This window comes from Myxocyprinus asiaticus, chromosome 14 (genome assembly GCF_019703515.2).
Source record: "Myxocyprinus asiaticus isolate MX2 ecotype Aquarium Trade chromosome 14, UBuf_Myxa_2, whole genome shotgun sequence".
NCBI classification, from domain to species: domain Eukaryota; kingdom Metazoa; phylum Chordata; class Actinopteri; order Cypriniformes; family Catostomidae; genus Myxocyprinus; species Myxocyprinus asiaticus.
This window is the reverse complement of record NC_059357.1, coordinates 31783457-31800740: the sequence shown is the minus strand read 5'-3', so window position 1 is coordinate 31800740 and position 17284 is coordinate 31783457. Positions and strand designations below refer to the sequence as shown.

Genomic DNA, 17284 nt, shown 5'->3' with positions numbered 1-17284 from the left:
AGAGCTTTCCTACTTGGGCCGAGCGTGGTTTGCGTGGTGCATGGTTAAAACCGCTACTGGCAACCGGGCAGGAACACACAGAAATGTAAAAATTCCCAGACTAGCTAAAAAGAACATTTATTGAAAAAACATTATGAGTAATATATTGATGTACTGGAAACAACTGAGTTACCTTGACATTGGCAAATTGACAATCGTGTCACAGGTACTAAAGCCATTCCACCAGCACGGCCGAAACTTCCGGGCCGAGAATAGTTTGTAATCGTGCTGTACCGAACCGTGATCAAGTGGAAATGCTACTGAACCCATTCTTTGCCATTCTCAAATGCGTTGGCCCGATGGTGGAAAAGCGGCTATAATGGTTTTTAGAAAGAGAACTGATCAGAATATGAATTAGTATAATTACCCATAGTTGTCTCTATATAAGTGAGGTCTGGGGTGATTGTTAAATGACCCTGAATGGGGAGGTGCAGTGCACTGACGTGATATAGCACTTAGCTTTTCGATGTTAATGCATCCGGTTACATCATTGCATAATTGCTTTGCTTAGTAATGGATGTGATTACCTAGTTGTTATTACTTTTTTTTTTTTTTTAAGAAAAAAAAAATAACAAAAGTTAATGCGCCACTTAAGAGGGGGTAGAGAGAACACAATAGCAGCTAGCAAAAAGATGACTATAGTGCTACTAACAACTAAAAACTGGATATCACTTATCTTATCAGATGAGCATCAGTCTTCTAATCTATGACCTTACAAAGTGTGAGGCTAATGGTTAACTCACAGCATTCAGTCATGTTAGCTAAATATACCCCAATTTCTACAAAGTATTTGTTTTTAAATTATATTTTATTTTAAAACGTTATTTTATCTAATTATATTATAACCTTGTAACAAGAGTAATTTTTGCCACTCACAGGACCTAAAAGTCAAGGCTAACAATTGAATCTGAAAATGTATTGTCTTTTTGAAAATGCCACAATGTATAGCATAATATGGTATTAGTATAACTGAGACCAAAGGGAATGATGTAGAGAGCTCTGGTGTAGGCTAACGTGAACTACGTGAAACACTTACACAGGTTGTGAAATAAACACTTTAAAATAATTTATTTTGAAAAGACATCTACATTGATAGATAAGCATGATAACTCTATAAAATATTTACATAAAGCACCACTTGCCAAAATGGCAGAATTGCCGGAAGCACACTAAAGAGTGATGCAGAACAGACAAAAAAAAAAAGATTAACAACAAGGTAACTCTGATGTGTTGATTTGAGAATTAAAAGCTTCAAATGCTGGACTGAGGAATACACTGGGCATGTGCAGCTAGCTGGTACATTGTTGGTGCTTGTGTGCAGATCGAGGCAGATTAAAGTTGGTCAGGGCCACCTCACATTAGGACAGGCAGCAACTGGACTGTTTAGAAACTCCTCCCTATGAGAAAACAATGAGAAAAACAAATTAGAGAAGTATTTAATGATTGTAATAGCAGCACTCATAGGCAAAATGACAAAATCTGGAGCGGTTTATTGGGACACTATCATTATGTCTGTCAGTCTGTGATTCCTATTGAATTGTCTTTTATCAGCTGACACAGACAGCATTCACAAATGAATTATTTTAATTAGATTAACCAAATTATAAAAACAGCATACAAAGCATTCATTTAATTGAGTGTTTAAGAACACTCTTTGCCTTCTTGTTTTAGAGCTCAATTGCTTCTGGGATAATGTTTATTTTCATAAAGTAATGACTTTACATGCAAGTTAATTAATTATTCAAGTTCATGGCCAGTTTACCCATGCAAATGCAACACAGGTACATAATAAAAGGTCTGACAGACTAATTAAAAAGTAAACATGCACAGTAATTATGACTGACAAGTTATAACTGACATAGTCTCCTCTGAGTTTCTTCTCTGTTTATTTAACAGTAATTGTCTCTCTGTAAATAGTGCAATGTTACTGCCATTCCCAGATGCATGCCCAGATTTTACTGCTCCCCAATTTCAGTCATGTCATAAGTTGATTTCAGCAATTGTATGACTGTTCTCATGATTCATTTTTCTTAAAGGTAAAGTGTAATTTCTGCATCACTAACAGCAGTAACGGAATTGCAAAAATAATCACTGTATTAAAACAGGTTTCCCGAACACAACCACCAATTTATCATTGGTCATACAAACAGATGACTAACTGACTAATGTACAAACTGTAGGTCCAAACAATACAAGTGAATGGTGGCCAGAACTTTGAAGGTCCAAAAATCACATAAAGGCAGCATAAAAATAATCCACAAGACTCCAGTGGTTAAATCTATATCTTCAGAAGCGATATGATAGGTGTGGGTGACAAACAGATCAATATTTAAATCCTTTTTTACTATAAATCTCCACTTTCATAATCTTCTTTTGTTTTTGGTGATTCACATTCTTTGTGCATATCACCACCTACTGGGCAGGGAGGAGAATTTATAGTAAAAAAAGAATTTAAATATTGATCCGCTTCTGAAGACATTGATTTAACCACTGGAGCCTTATGGATTACTTTTATGCTGCCTTTGTGCTTTTTTCTTTTATTTTTCTTTTATTACTTTTTGTTCTCATTTCTTATTATGAATTGGTTTAAAATTGATTTTATGCATCTTGTATTTTCTTGATCATTTTTATATAAAGCACTTTAAATTACCATTGTGTACCATTGTGATACATAAATAAACTTGCCTTGCCTTAAAGTGAATAAAGTTCACTTGCATTGTATAGACCTACAGAGCTCATGAGATATTCTTTTTTTTTTTCTCTCCCCAATTCGGAATGCCCAATTCCCAATGCGCTCTAAGTCCTCGTGGTGGTGTAGTGACTCGCCTCAATCCAGGTGGTGGAGGACAAATCTCAGATGCCTCCGCGTCTGAGACGTCAATCTGCGCATCTTATCACGTGGCTTGTTGAGCATGTTACTGCAGAGACATACAGCGTGTGGAGGCTTCACGCTTTTCTCCGCGGCATCCACACACAACTCACCACGCGGCCCACCGAGAGCAAACCACATTATAGCGACCACGAGGAGGATACCCCATGTGACACTACCCTCCCTAGCAACCGGGCCAAATTGGTTGCTTAGGAGACCTGGCTTGGGTCACTCAGCATGCCCTGGATTTGAACTCGCGACTCCAGGGGTGGTAGTCAGCATCTTTACTCGCTGCGCCAGGCCACCACTCATGAGATATTCTAAAAAAACTTTGTGTTCAGTAGAAGAAAGAAAATCATACACATCTGGGATGGCATGAGATAATTTTCATTTTTGGGTGACCTGTCCCTTTAAGGATTTTGCAATATTCAGCAAAACACTTCAAGAAACATACAAACCATTGTTAAGTCCCTGGCACCCAATTAGATTAGACAGAAACAGAGACACCACAAGGGCTATGTACCTAGATGGTGTCCTGCTAAGGTTTCTGGCTACCTGTTGTCTCTGCTGCTGTCGTCTGTATTCTTCTTCACTAGCAGCGAGAGCCTGAGCTAAGGCCAGATCCTCCTGCTCCTGAGGACTGAAAAACCTACAGTCAGTTATCAACATAATGGTCGCAATTTCAGATCATGACACAGGAAACCATTCTATAAGCAGATGGATATGTGTTAAACGCATATTACACTAAGAAGGCAACAGATTTGAAAAGAACAGATGTTATCACACTGTACTGTGCAACAAAACGTGTCCCGCAGTGTGATACTGAGCCTGTTTAAATGCACACCAATATACTGATAATGACAAAAAAAATCAGCTTATTAAAAAAATAAATTAATTGGACAACGCAGGAAAACTGCATTTACATGACATTTGAATCATGTGGTTATTCTCTGCTGTTGATTTCAAAACGTAAACAGACCTGCGCACAACATTTGCGCACATTGGATAGGCTGGTAAAAACGGCGGTTTAATTTTTAAGCCATTTATGAACTTACTCCGATAAATGAAAGCCGTTTAAGGTGTTTCCATGACCTTACGCGTTGTCGGCTAATTAAGCATTATCGGTGTAAGATCTTGCATGTAACGTGCTATATGCTATACTTCATCTAAACCTTTTTTAAAAAGAAGTTTTCTAATTCTTGTTAAAATTTTAATTTATGGAGTTTATATGACTTCATTTTAATTGTCCCTTCACTAAGCCCCGTTTTAAGCGTTTTTGACCAATCCTGTCTTAGCAACTGTTACCGTCTGCCATTTCTCTGACACGCGTTTGCCATTTTCTAGTGAGCGCCTAAGGGAGTAGTGTGTGTTTGAGTAGTTTTAAGCAGAATTGTATCTAAACAATCCAAAAAAAATTGTAAAAAAAACCAAAAACATTATTGCTGGATCACTTTTAATAATGAGTGAGGGACCCACACAGGATGCACGCAGTGTTTCTTTCTTTTTGTTTAATCTTTAAATAAATCTCGAGAAGAGCATGCCATGGATTAAACGGTTTCATTCATCATTCCCAAATGAACATGTTTAACATCAGCAAGGACACATACATTTGCTCCAAGGTAAATTAAAGCTAATAACTTAACCTTAGTTAATTCACATATTGATTCAGGTTTTATCAAAGGCGATGGTAAATAAACAGTTCACAGCATTACAGTGAGTGTGTTATGAGACATTATAAGCAGTTCCGTTCACTTACGCTAATGTTCTCAGGCGTGTAATCGCTATCAAATGACACTATTCTCTTTTTAAGAGACTGTAAAAATCGTTTGCCTTCATTCTGATTCACAGTCTCCACAGTTTTCAATCAAATGACTGTGTAATTTAACAATTTCTTTTACAAAAAACGTCAAATAAAAATGCCTTACAATGTCCCTCTTCATTCCAGCCTACGTAAGGTTATTGTCGATTCAGTTTTAAGAATATTCTGCCAAAAAAACATGCCGTTTCGGCACTCCCATTCATTCCTTTGGGAAGTTCTGCAAACCTTGTCAGAGTGAGCAAAGGTAGCCAAGGGGGCAGACATTAGTGAAGGGTCAATTGAGATACTACATGGGATATTTGTACTTTTGAAAATTTGTCACATTGCAAGACTATTTTAAGTGAACTGCTAAATGGTAAAATGGTTATTAAAGTGGTTAAAAATGGTGAAAAGCTGGAATTTTTCACTATTCTTTTTAGATATGAGATCCCAAGATATTCAATTTTAGATATGAGATCCCAAGATAATTTTCAACATTGTACCTTTGGAACATTTCAAATAATGTGTTGGAGGAGGATAGGTAACTTGTTAGGATATTATTTTATAGCATATACAAAGACCATTACCAGAAATTGGTACAGTATAAGCCAGAAACCCTTTTATATCAACAAAATTGTTCAAGATATTAATTGTTTGGAAGAACTTACGTTTAATGATTTATTTCAAAGATACTGGGAGAAATGTATATGACACCAACTAATTATATTAAGTCTGTATTATATATTTCAGTAATTTGCTGAGTGGATACCCTACATTATTTGTTTGTTTTTTTCCAAATGGGTTTTTGCTGTAAACCGATCTTAAAAAAAAAAAAAAAAACAACAAAAAAAAAAACCAAACATAAGATGACCAAATGGTGACCAAAAATGAACACTTGCCCTTGTACATTCATTTAGATTTTAACCTACAAATTTGATGTTTGCATTTCTTAATAGATTAAAAATATTTTTAAGCAACATGGTTGACTGAGGACATAAATACCTTAGAGTAGTAGGCTGGCTCGCTCGCGCAGATTCAGCCAGTGACATTTCTAACGCTCTCTGGAGGGCCTGCTCCTCTGTCTGTGATAATGAATAGAACAATTCATGGTTTCAAGACCGTCAAAAGTGAATTTTTTTTTATAAGAACAGTCCACTGAAACTCTCACAAAATAAGCAACACACCAGTCCAGCCTGAAATGACACCGATGTAGGCATTACATTCTGTGCCGTGGGGGAAACCATGGGAGGAAATGCAGCATTTGTCCGTTGTGCACTGTTGGGCAACAGAAAACAATTAAATCATAACTGGTCTTAAACGCAATCAAACGAATCTTCTGAGGGCATCAATTTCTCAAAATATGCTTACCTAATGCTCTGAGGTCTAGCGGTCACTCCATTTGACATAGACCTAGAACTCCCTCTAGTGGATGACGCAGCAACATTACTGGAAGAGGGGGCTTGAGCCCTCATTAAAGCAGCATGCCTGCAAAACAAACCCTACCATCATTATTGTGCCAGTCCTCCAGAGAGCTTCACTAATCAGTATTGCCACTACAACACTGAACTTACCCTGATTTGGAAACTGGCTTGCCATCAGTCTTACAGTCATGGTCGAGCGGATGTCTGTGTTTAAGACAGTAGTTTAAGTGGCACTGGTCACAGGTCACCCGGATCATTTCCTTCTGCTTACAGCCCCCCTTGGAGCATTTATTTGTAAAGATCTGTGGAATAAGAAAGAATCTGACTAGCACTGATTTTACATTTTTACCTTGATTCTGAAACCAAGTGAAAGGAACAGAGAGATCATCATCTGTATTTATTTTTTGTGCCCTCCAAATCAAGGCTACCTTTCGTTTCCTCTGAGCAGGGTCAGATTTGCAGTCTCGGTCTATGTGTTCCCCAACTTTGATATCTGGCATTTCCCCTCTTTTAATGGGAATGGGGGTGTTGCACAATGGACATACAGGAACCTGGACATCCTGTACATAGAAAAGAAACACATATCAGCATACCTGAAAGCACTGCAGTGATGCACTGGAGCAAGAATATTATTCACACAATTATACACACCTTCTTATAAGATGAAGTGCACTTGTGATTTGCATAAGTTATGTGGTCTTTGCAGAAAATTTCTTCACAGGCATCACATCTCATAGGAAGAAAATCTGTAGTCCACACCACATGACATAAAAGATTAAAGATCACATTACACATGAAATAATCAATCATTATGGGTACAGCATCACTATAAAACCAGATTCGTGTTTAAGCAATGGGTTTTTCAATGGCCGATGCGTAGAGAGGGTTGGTCACTGGCTGATATAATGCCAAGATATATTAAATATACTGTAGGTGTTAAAGTTAATTTATGAAGACATGCAATTAAACATGATTGATGTTGTAATTTTTTATGCTAGTAATGCATTGTTTGACATTATATCGGGTTGATTTAAAAAAAAAAATGACTGGAATGGATATAAAAGACCGGGGCAAGTTGTCACACAAGGAAGTTATCACAAAGGAATATATCTCAGGAACTATAAAGTTAAGTCAAAATTCCAAATAAATCTGCATTTTCTCTACCAGTGGTTTTGTATGTTGGTTTTAAACACACAGTTAAAAACCCTCTTAAATAAGAATAATTCAAAAATTCTATAACATCATATTTTTGCTGTAGCTTAAGGTAACACAATGAAACAACACTAACTTATATTCAGGCAAAACTATATAATGAAGATAAAATTTAACCAAAATGTCAAACGGTGTTCTCCAGACAAGGGTATATATATATATATATATATATATATATATATATACACATACATACACACACACACATTTTTTTTATAATTTCAAATATTTTTCATACATTATATGTCAGGCAAGCTGTCATACTTTTATTGGGGGAAGCTTCCACATGTATTTTTAATGTTATACTTTATACAATTTATTAATTACAACATTTGTTGGCCAAAACAATGTTTTATGTTCATAGTTTGTACGTTAGCTTTTATATTTTTGCTGTTTCATGAATTGTTTTGTGTTTGATCATATTTTTTACTTTTTGCATTTAGCTGAGAAGCCTATAATAGGCTATTTAATGGCAGGTTCCATTGTGACAACTTACCCCATGCAAGGCATGTTGTTCAACATGTAGGGCTATTCAATTATATTTTTTCCTGAGCAATAGCAGTGAAAATGTTTTTAGCTTTTTTGTAGTCAAGACTTCAAGGTATGTGCCTATACAGAAAATCAGTGGCATGCACAGACCTCAGCAGGGACAGAATGATAAAAAAAAAAAGCGCACTGTTATTTGTTTGAATGTGCAGTACTTCTACTTATTTCTTTGCTTTTACAGTATTTAAGCATTTTCTTTTATCATAAGCAATACATTTCAAATTTTTCCATTATGTCCTTCATTATCATTACAAGTAATAGCCTATTCTGCTATTTTTCTCACAAAAAGTACCACGGTATTACAATGTTTTACAATTACAATGGTCTGTGCTATAGTAAAACCATGGTATTTTTCAAGTAGCTTTACAAGTACCCTTGTAAACACCACAGTACTTCACAACACTAATCTTTTTCTTATCTCAATACTTTTCTCTTCACTTTCTTTCATCTTTGCTCACTTCATCCTGTCATCTCTGCTGTTTTCTCTCTGACCTCATAATCCTCTTTATAGAACTGACACTTTCTGTAGTATTTTTAATTAGTTTCATTTCATATTAATGACATTTTTATTTTATTTTATTTTATTATACTCTGTCATGAATATTTAGGACCTTACAGCAGTAATATGGCAGAACCATGGCACAATGATGGTACCAAGATAGTAATACCATGGTTATGAATGGTTACCATGAAGCCTCCATGTCCAAAAAATGGTAATACCATGGTACTTTTTACAAAACGATTAGTCTAATGACTTATTCATTTAAACAAAAAACAAACTGGTTCAGGCTGAATCAGACAGCTTCTTCAGTATTCTGAGAAAGATGTATTGAATTTCTATCTACACTGAAAGCGACATGACCGCTCCCATTATCAAGCAGTCTATACTGCAAGTGTGATGTCGGAAATTACAGTAATTTACATAGAGCTGACGTGTTACTCGTCTGAGGCAGCGCCACTTTGATGATCCCGGAGGCAAATTCCCAACTGCATTAATGCACTCTTGAAGGGCACTGTGGAAAGTGCATGCCACTCGAAGAGTTGTTCCAAATGAAAGTGAGAAAATGAATCCTTTCTTGATGGACCCTTCCACAAGATTGTTAGTGAAGGGTACATTCTTACAGTAATGTTGCCGTGTGTTCCTTTCAGAGTACCTATTCAAAGCCCCTGCCCTTCATAGCGAGTAGGGAATAGGGATGATCACTATACATGCTGTTAAAGGCACCTCTACCTAATTTTCTTAAATGCTTGAGAGATTTACAAGAAAATCTCAAATTCACTAACCGTGCATACAAACGTTTTCAAGCAGAAATCATGACTCATAAATAAGTTACTAAAATGTATTCTAAATTTACGAAAACATTTAAGAAACCACGTGTGCGCAAAAATCATATAATCCCGGTGTACCTATAAACATGAAATGAATGAAATACACATGCACACACAAGTATAAAACATATTATTTATAATATGTATTTATAATTTTATTTTAAAGTAACACAAATTATGTGCATTACAGCTTGAGCTGTGTTCTGGTTCTGCCCGGGCGCGCTTGGAGGTTTGTCAGATGATTTTAGTAATGCACAACACTGCAATGGCACAGGGAATTTCTTTACCTTATGGCAGTTAATTCATGTTACAGTACCGGCAGCGAACCTGTGGACGATTACATACCTATCATATAACTTCTGTAGACATGGATTAAACCACTGGAGTCTTATGGATTATTTTTATGCTGCCTTTGTGATTTTTGGAGCTTCAAAGTTCTGGTCAACATTCACTTGCATTGTATAGACCTACAGAGCTGAGATATTCTTCAAAGGGTGAGTAAATGACTTTTCATTTTTGGGTGAACTTTAACAGATTTTAATTTTGTTTTATTCAATCATTTTATATTTATTATAAAAAATGTCCCCCCTTTTTTGGCACAACCAGAAGGGCACATTCTGCTTACAAAATTACCTTTGAAAATACAACCTCCCTAGAGAAATATTCCCTGCAGTAAAAAGTGTCACCTAGTCCCAGTCTCCTCTGTATTTAATGATGGCAAATTATATGTTCACAAATTGCGGAAATTAAATGAGCACTTGTCTTAAACACTATTTATTCCACACAACAACAACAAAAAGAAAAGAAAAAAATTCTGGAAATGATATAAAGGGAAACTAACACTTCTGTTAACTGGCAGACTAACCACAACAAAAACAGACAATAATGGCAGAATAATTTACCTCACTGACAGATCTGTCTATCACTAGATTGTATTGTGTGTTACTTTTATTAACCCCGACGTTAGTCATTAAATGGGACGAAATAATGTGTGATGATGAGGAATACCACACCTAGCACAAAAACAAAAAAACAAAAATGCATGGCATTTGCCATTCACCACGTGATCAAACAGATCAGGAATTAAAAGCACCCATACAGGCTGTGGGACAATCGGACAAGGGCCTCAAGCCTAAATATAACACCCACCAAGACGTTTGCAGGACTTTTCTGAGCAGTGCTCCCCGAGGTCTGGAAACTCCATGGCACAGTGGTGAAAAGTGTTTCGCTTCTTTTACTGTCAACAGGAAATAAAACCATCAGGTCCTCTGACCTACACAGACATCTGTGGTCATATATATATATATATATATATATATATATATAAACATAATGAACCCACTTTAATGGCCAAACCATGATTTAAAAAGCGGAAGTCTATCATGTTTACCATAAACAACGCCATCACGTCACTGTTGTGTATCTGTAAGCTGCTTGATTCAACTAATGCTGAATCATGCGAGAATAAATAGGAAACAGAAACACATCTCTGTATCACGACTATCTCGTTACGTGAAGGACACAAACTCTATATGAATAGCTGTTATTAAAATATGATACAAACTGATTGTAACGTCAGGGTGCGGCAGGTTAAATGATTAATGTTAATAAGCTGAAGTTTATTAAATTTATGCGAATTTAATAAACGAAGCTTTAAAATACAGAGTAATTTTTACGAGCGAATTAGCAGTGTCGCTGATGTCTGTAAAAGCTCAGAGATCAGCTTAAAAAAAATCGAAAAACCTTTACCAATATATTTCTACTGACATGATGATAATGTGGATCTTACTGAAATTGTGGGAAAATCCACTTATATCGGTCCCTCCTTTGATAGTTGTCTTTCACCTGTCGCTTCGATCAAGCAAAGCTTCTGAGATCTTGTAGTCGTCTGCGAATCTGAAATGTCATCGCAGAAGGTGTGAATCTAGCAGCATCAGGAGATTTAGTTATTTATTTAAATTTTTCCAAAATAAAAGTCCTTTTTAAATATATATATATATATATATATATATATATATAGACACACACTTTTATTTTTTTTTTTATTTTTTTTTTTTTAATAAAGTCCTTTTCCTAAATTGTATTCCGCAGTCCATGGCTGTTTCCCGAAGCACCAAGTAGAAAGTTAGCTGCACGTCATTTATACTTAATTTCTACAACACGTTTCTGCTAAGTAGTGCAGAAAGATGTTTGTAAATTATCGAGAGTCCTCTCCATTATTTGCAACTTAGATGGGTCTTTCTCATTGCTTTCACAGTTCTTTGGGGACAGAAGGACTTAAAACAGAGACGGGACTTTGCTAAAAAATTTTTTTTGTTTTTTTTTTTGTGCAAAGCTAATGTACTGCTAACCGTGACGTACAGAATTTGCCATGGGGTGGAATAATAGGGTTCAATAACAGTGTTACTATGAATGCAAACTTTAATACAGTGAAAAAGACACTCTAATAGCATAACATAAATATATATAAATAAATAAACATTTCCAACATTCTTTTGAATGTCCATGTACTAAAATAAAATATTTGATGCCATGAGAGTACCTTCATTTACTATTACTATTATTTTGAATGGCCATGGAAAATGAAGCAATGTGATAACAATTTTACCTGGTTGCAAAAAGTATTCCGTTAATTTACCTGATGAACTTTCACCTTTTGCTGACCCTTTATGCTTCACAGAGCTAATGTGTGCTTCTAAATCACTTGCACCTTTATTAGCAACTGACACATAAGTGCCAGCTTTACATGTCATACATTCTGCTTCCCACGGATCTCGACCTGGACGAAAGCATGGGAAATTTTTGTGCAAATCTTCTATAAATTTGCACTTTCAGCACCACTCAGCTGTCATTTGCTGCTACTGTCAAGCAACTGTTTGATGCCGAACACAACAGCGGAGAGATTGACAGGCAGGAATTTGACCAATAGTTGCTGCAAGCCTCTTTGTGTGCAAGAAGGCAGGACTTACAAAGAGGGGTTAAAGCAATGCAAATATGCGCGCGCACACAATGAAGTATTAGACCAGATGCACATCATAATGCAACTAAAGCTGAATCCCGGACATTTTCGCAAATTTAGAAATCCCGGCCGGACGCTTTTTTAATGTCCGAAAAAGAGGACATATCCGGGGAAAAGAGGACGTATGGTCACCCTATTTAAACTTATGTAGGCCTGCTTGTAGAATTGTAGTCAACATTTGATGATATCCTTAAAATCTGCGTAAAGTGTCTTGATGAGCGCAATTCGATGTGGTTTTTGACCTAGGCCTATTTCCTACTGAAACAGGAAGTGGGGCTTTAGTTTGTACAGCCACATTCACATACTCCTTTCCACCATGCTGCTTATGTCAGAGTTGGCTACAGGAGAAACTTGAGAAGTGATTGCAATACCGAACAGCTTTTTCAAAGACCTGAGAACATAGTGATCTAACTGAGTGACAACATTAATCCATAACCTGAACACACACAGTCAGGGTTGGGAGGGTTACTTTTGAAATGTATTCCACTACAGATTACAGAATACATGCTGTAACATGTAATTTGTAACATATTCCGTTAGATTTCTCAAGGTCAGTAACATATTCTAAATACTTTGGATTACTTCTTCAGCACTGGTAGATTTTTTTTTCACTTGTTTTGACTATAAAAACTCTGCCAGTACAGTAAGACAAAATACACATGTTAAAAATACATTCTCTGAAAAACCTAAATATCTTATGCAGTGTTGTTTCTAAAACAAGATAAATCAAATTGATCTTGTTTTAAGGATTTTTAGATATTTTTAAAGGAAAACAATACAAAAATTATTATCAAGAATATGATTTTTGCCCAAATATCAAAGGTCTTAATAGAAAAAAAGAAATTATGATCCAACATGAATTTTCTTGATAAAAAAAATATGATCGTGTCTGGTAACATGTGCATGTAAAATGGCTAGAAATAGCATTTCAGCTTAGCGTAAAGCTGACAATTTACACAAGGTTTATTACTATTTCTTCTGCTTCAAACTTACTTCTCTGTCTGCTCGTATGAATGTAACACATCATAAAAAATTGTTTCACCGCTGTTCAAATGCACTTTGGATCGCATCATTTATATGTATAAATGTTTTCCATCTGAAAGGACTAAATATTAAATGAAACAAATGACAATAAAATGCAAAGTAATCAAAATACTTTTTGAATGTAACTGTATTCTAATTATCAATGTTTTAAATTGTAACTGTAGTGAAATACAGTTACTTATATTTTGTAATTTAAATATGTAATCCCGTTACGTGTGGGCCGTTACTCCCCAACCCTGCACACAGCACATTGCGGTCTTTGCTTACATCGAGGCTAGAGCCTTTGTGCAAGTCCAATTCAGATGAATGAGAAACAAGTGTGTAAAAGATAATATATCCATGTTTTGAATCACAATACTTTAAGCATAAAGAACACTTATTCGAGCTGTACATCCCAAGAAAAATCTGGCAGCACAAAAATTATAAATAAACTCCAGCAACACTCCCACATTGGTCCATCCCATTCAGAAGTGATCATTCCTATGCCCTATTCCCTTCTAAGTAAATTACTCTCCACTGTGAAGCCCTGTACACACATGCAGTGACTTCCAGCGACACAGCAACCTCATCTCATTAATTGTTAATGAGAGTTACTTCCGGTGACACGAGCAACAGTTACCTTTAGCAAATAGATGTGGCCGTGGCTAGCAACACAGCACAGTTGAGAAAAATGTAACTTTATGCACGAGGAAGGACTTTCGGGAGCGACAACCAATAGGAAGACGTGTCAGTGGAGCTCACATCATCCATCTCTTTTGAGATAATGGATTCGAGTGCACTTCAGGCAAGACAGAGAAGTTTCCATGAGTGATTTCACTGTTCTATATGATTCGTCTGTACCCACATACATGAATATAATAAAATGTGTGGAAAAGAAACTGTCAGGAGTCTGAGTGAGTTTCATTCGTACATTGATAGTTTGTTCATGTTATTAATGATATGATACAATGAGCACTGCTGCAGTTCATATAAAAACACTCTCCCCTGCAGAATGGGCATTTTTTAGGAACAAGAAAACTGATTCCTTGTCATATAAGAATGAAACCATGGTTTTACTAGCAATATGCCTCATCTGTGATAATATTTTCAAAAGACATGGCCAGACATGCAGTCCACCAATAATGTTAGAGCGACAGCAGTAGAAATGCCCACTGGCAACTTCATAGTACAGAGACTAGCGACATCAAGCGATAAAGTCGCTGCATGTGTGAACGGGGCTCGAGAGCTTCAGATGGCTGAAAGGTGATAACATTCAGCCAGAACTCACTTTTTAAGTGATTCTTTTTGGAAAATCAGTTTGGAATGACCCTACAGCATGGATTGTGCTCCCTTCAAAGTGTCCTGTGAAGGCATGATCAGCATTAGTTAGAACACAGCCAGACATGCTGAACAGTTGAAGGGGGAAGGTGTGCATCTTAAATTCTTTCTTCTGAAAACTAATTTTGTCAGTGTTTAGAAGTAAACTAGCACATAGATGACTTTAAAGCTAATAGATATGGAATTAAATCAGCAAAACATTAATAATGATTTCACGGGGTCTTTAATAGAGCTATTCAGCCGTGATGTCAATTTGTAAGCGAACTGGAAGTTTAATTCGCCATGGGATCCCTCTGGATTTTCCTATGGGTTTTTATAATGGGATTTTTGAATTTATGAGTTAAATTAGGTCTGTGGTAAACATTACTTGGCAACACGTGGACGCTTTGTTCTACAATATAAATTACACACTTTCATACCTAAAACATGAATTTTAAAGCACTGTGGGTTTTTTTTTTAATTTATTTTTTTTACATTTTATTATGATTTAAAGTATGTAATTCAATATGGCTTCAAAATTCACATTTGAGATATCACTTCCAGGTTTTTGGACTACAACCTGAACAGCTCTATAATAATATTTCTCAAAAAATAGGTGACCCTGCAATAGTTTTAACATTTTAACACATTTAGTGACTGATCATTAGAAAATGTTTACGAAAACCTATCTGTTTGCATTGTCTGTCTATCTATGTACATATTTTTGTATTTATTTGTGTTTAACTGTAGGTCAATTCGTATTTATCCATTTCATCCCATAATGTGATTTTTTTTTCTTCTTCAGAATAGCGAGACTTTAAAAAAAGTTAATCAGCTAATAAAAGCTGAAACACAAAGAAAAGCAGAAACAGATACAAAGATTATTTGATTGTCTCCAGAAAATAACTTGCCTCACATGAAGTTTTCAAGGGACTTTTACAGATGAAAAACAACTGGCAAAAATGTGCTTCCGGAATTGTCGTTTGAAGTGTTTCTTATGGTTTCTGGCTTCAAATGGCTATTATCACGCTTTGACTCACTGTTTGACGTAATCACGTTATTGCTGGAGATTGCTAGAAAATTCCACAAGAGGCCGTGATTCAGCATTTTTCTCAGTAAAAATCACTGTCACGGTGATCTCAAAAATTTAAGCTTTGAACGTGAGGTCACATTTGATATTATTCTCGAATATATATATATATATATATTTCATTGTGTAAGCTTAGCTGTAGTATTTCTTCCGCAGTTTTCTTAAGGGAAAGGTTTTAAAAGTAAAATATATATACTGTCAAATGTTTGAACACACTTTTTTCATGACTTTCATGACTTTAAAACCGTTTGCTCTAAAAGCTTATTCTTGAATTTTTAGTAGACACAGAACTTGTGCCTACAAATTAATTTCTTTACAAAACTTAACATATGAATTATTATTAAATGAATAAGTTGGACTGGAAGAAGGAAAAGCAGCAAACAAGTAGCCAGCATACATGGGAACTCCTTCAATACTGTTTAAAAAGATATCTCATGAAGTTTGAGCGAAGGCCCGGAGTGTGAAGAGCTAATTTAGACAAAGAGTGGCTACTTTGAAGAAGCTGACATATTAGATCGTTTTGATTGGTTTCACATACTTACATGTGTTATTTCATAGTTGATGACAGTACCATTAATCTTAAATGTGTGAGGTAGCAATAACAAAGAATGATTAGGTGTGTCCAAACTTCTGACTGGTACAGTTAAGTGCTGTGTAGGTGGATAATCCTGTAATGCAGATGATTGGTCAAGCCTCCAGTGCTGGGAAGGTGAAAGTCACAAATGAGAGTGTTGTTAAATGACTCTGTAACATCGTTGTAGGGTGCAATGGGGCAAAAGCATCCTTTTTATTTTATTTCTCCCAAAACACTAAATATGATCAAAAACTACCTCAGTACTTTCCTAAACACCTGTTTGTCACTATGAACTACATATGTTTCCTCTTCCATGAGATCATTGCGTGTCATGTCTAAAAGGTTGATTTTGAGGCAATTTAATATGTATATATATTTTATTTTATTTTTGTAGCTAATGGATATCCTGGAAATTATCACATTTGTTTTGAGACAAATACTTATTTGTCAGTTTCAATTTTGTTCAAGGTGATATATATATATATATATATATATATATATATATATATATATATATATATATATATATATATATATATATAAAATTCAATAACTGTCCAATAAGTGAGAGGATAGCATTTGGGGTAAAACGTCCCCGTGTTGCAGGTGCTAAAGGCCCCTATAAAACGTTGTGTTTCTTAAGTGAAGCGAATAGATTTGTTATGAAAAAATGTTCAAAGTGGGCTAATATTGACTGATCCAATCACAATGAAGATTAATTTGTTTATAGATACATGAGATGTTTGAAATTAACGGGAAGTTGTGCACCCTTTTCTGAAGTGGTTATTTTGAATAAGCATTATCTTAATTTGTTATTTAAAAAAGCATCTTCCTGTCTCAAAGGTATTTGCTTAATTTGATAAATTGTTCCCTATAACTATTGTCCCAGTATGTACACTGTATCACTATAACCCCTATAATCGACTTTGATGGATCCATAGTCTGTTTGTTCTAATACTACCTGCAGCATAAAATGAAAGTACAGGGAAAAGACCATTAGAAAAAATAAACAAGACAACAAAAATCAAGAAGAGAGAGGACTTAAGG

The 17284-nt window shown here is 35.6% G+C and overlaps 1 protein-coding gene across 4 annotated transcripts; it reads right to left on the bottom strand.

The window, feature by feature from the left end:
* Nucleotides 1-1092: 1092 nt before the first annotated feature.
* On the bottom strand, nucleotides 1093-11137 carry LOC127451941 (AN1-type zinc finger protein 2B-like). 4 transcript variants are annotated; one of them, XM_051717024.1, is made up of 10 exons: nucleotides 11004-11137; nucleotides 10364-10451; nucleotides 6779-6873; nucleotides 6556-6687; nucleotides 6278-6429; nucleotides 6075-6191; nucleotides 5891-5981; nucleotides 5709-5788; nucleotides 3432-3548; nucleotides 1093-1436 (listed from the first exon to the last, which is right to left on the bottom strand). In XM_051717024.1, the coding sequence occupies exons 2-10, from the start codon at nucleotides 10416-10418 to the stop codon at nucleotides 1382-1384; spliced, it is 894 nt and encodes a 297-aa protein (XP_051572984.1). In that variant the 5' UTR covers nucleotides 10419-10451; nucleotides 11004-11137; the 3' UTR covers nucleotides 1093-1381. The 4 variants fall into 4 exon arrangements, with proteins under 4 accessions (XP_051572984.1, XP_051572985.1, XP_051572986.1 ...); XM_051717025.1 differs by having other exon boundaries at nucleotides 3464-3548; XM_051717026.1 differs by lacking the exon at nucleotides 10364-10451.
* Nucleotides 11138-17284: the final 6147 nt, after the last annotated feature.

What these genes read in the sequence shown, in the direction of transcription:
- LOC127451941 (XM_051717024.1), bottom strand. Translation starts at nt 10,418, where the DNA reads ATGGAGTTTCCAGACCTCGGGGAGCACTGCTCAGAAAAGTCCTGCAAA. An exon ending in TGTCATTTCAGGCTGGACTG is followed by an intron (nt 5,789 to 5,890) that starts GTGTGTTGCTTA and finishes TCATTATCACAG; the next exon opens with ACAGAGGAGCAGGCCCTCCA. An exon ending in CTTAGCAGGACACCATCTAG is followed by an intron (nt 1,437 to 3,431) that starts GTACATAGCCCT and finishes GTTTTCTCATAG; the next exon opens with GGAGGAGTTTCTAAACAGTC.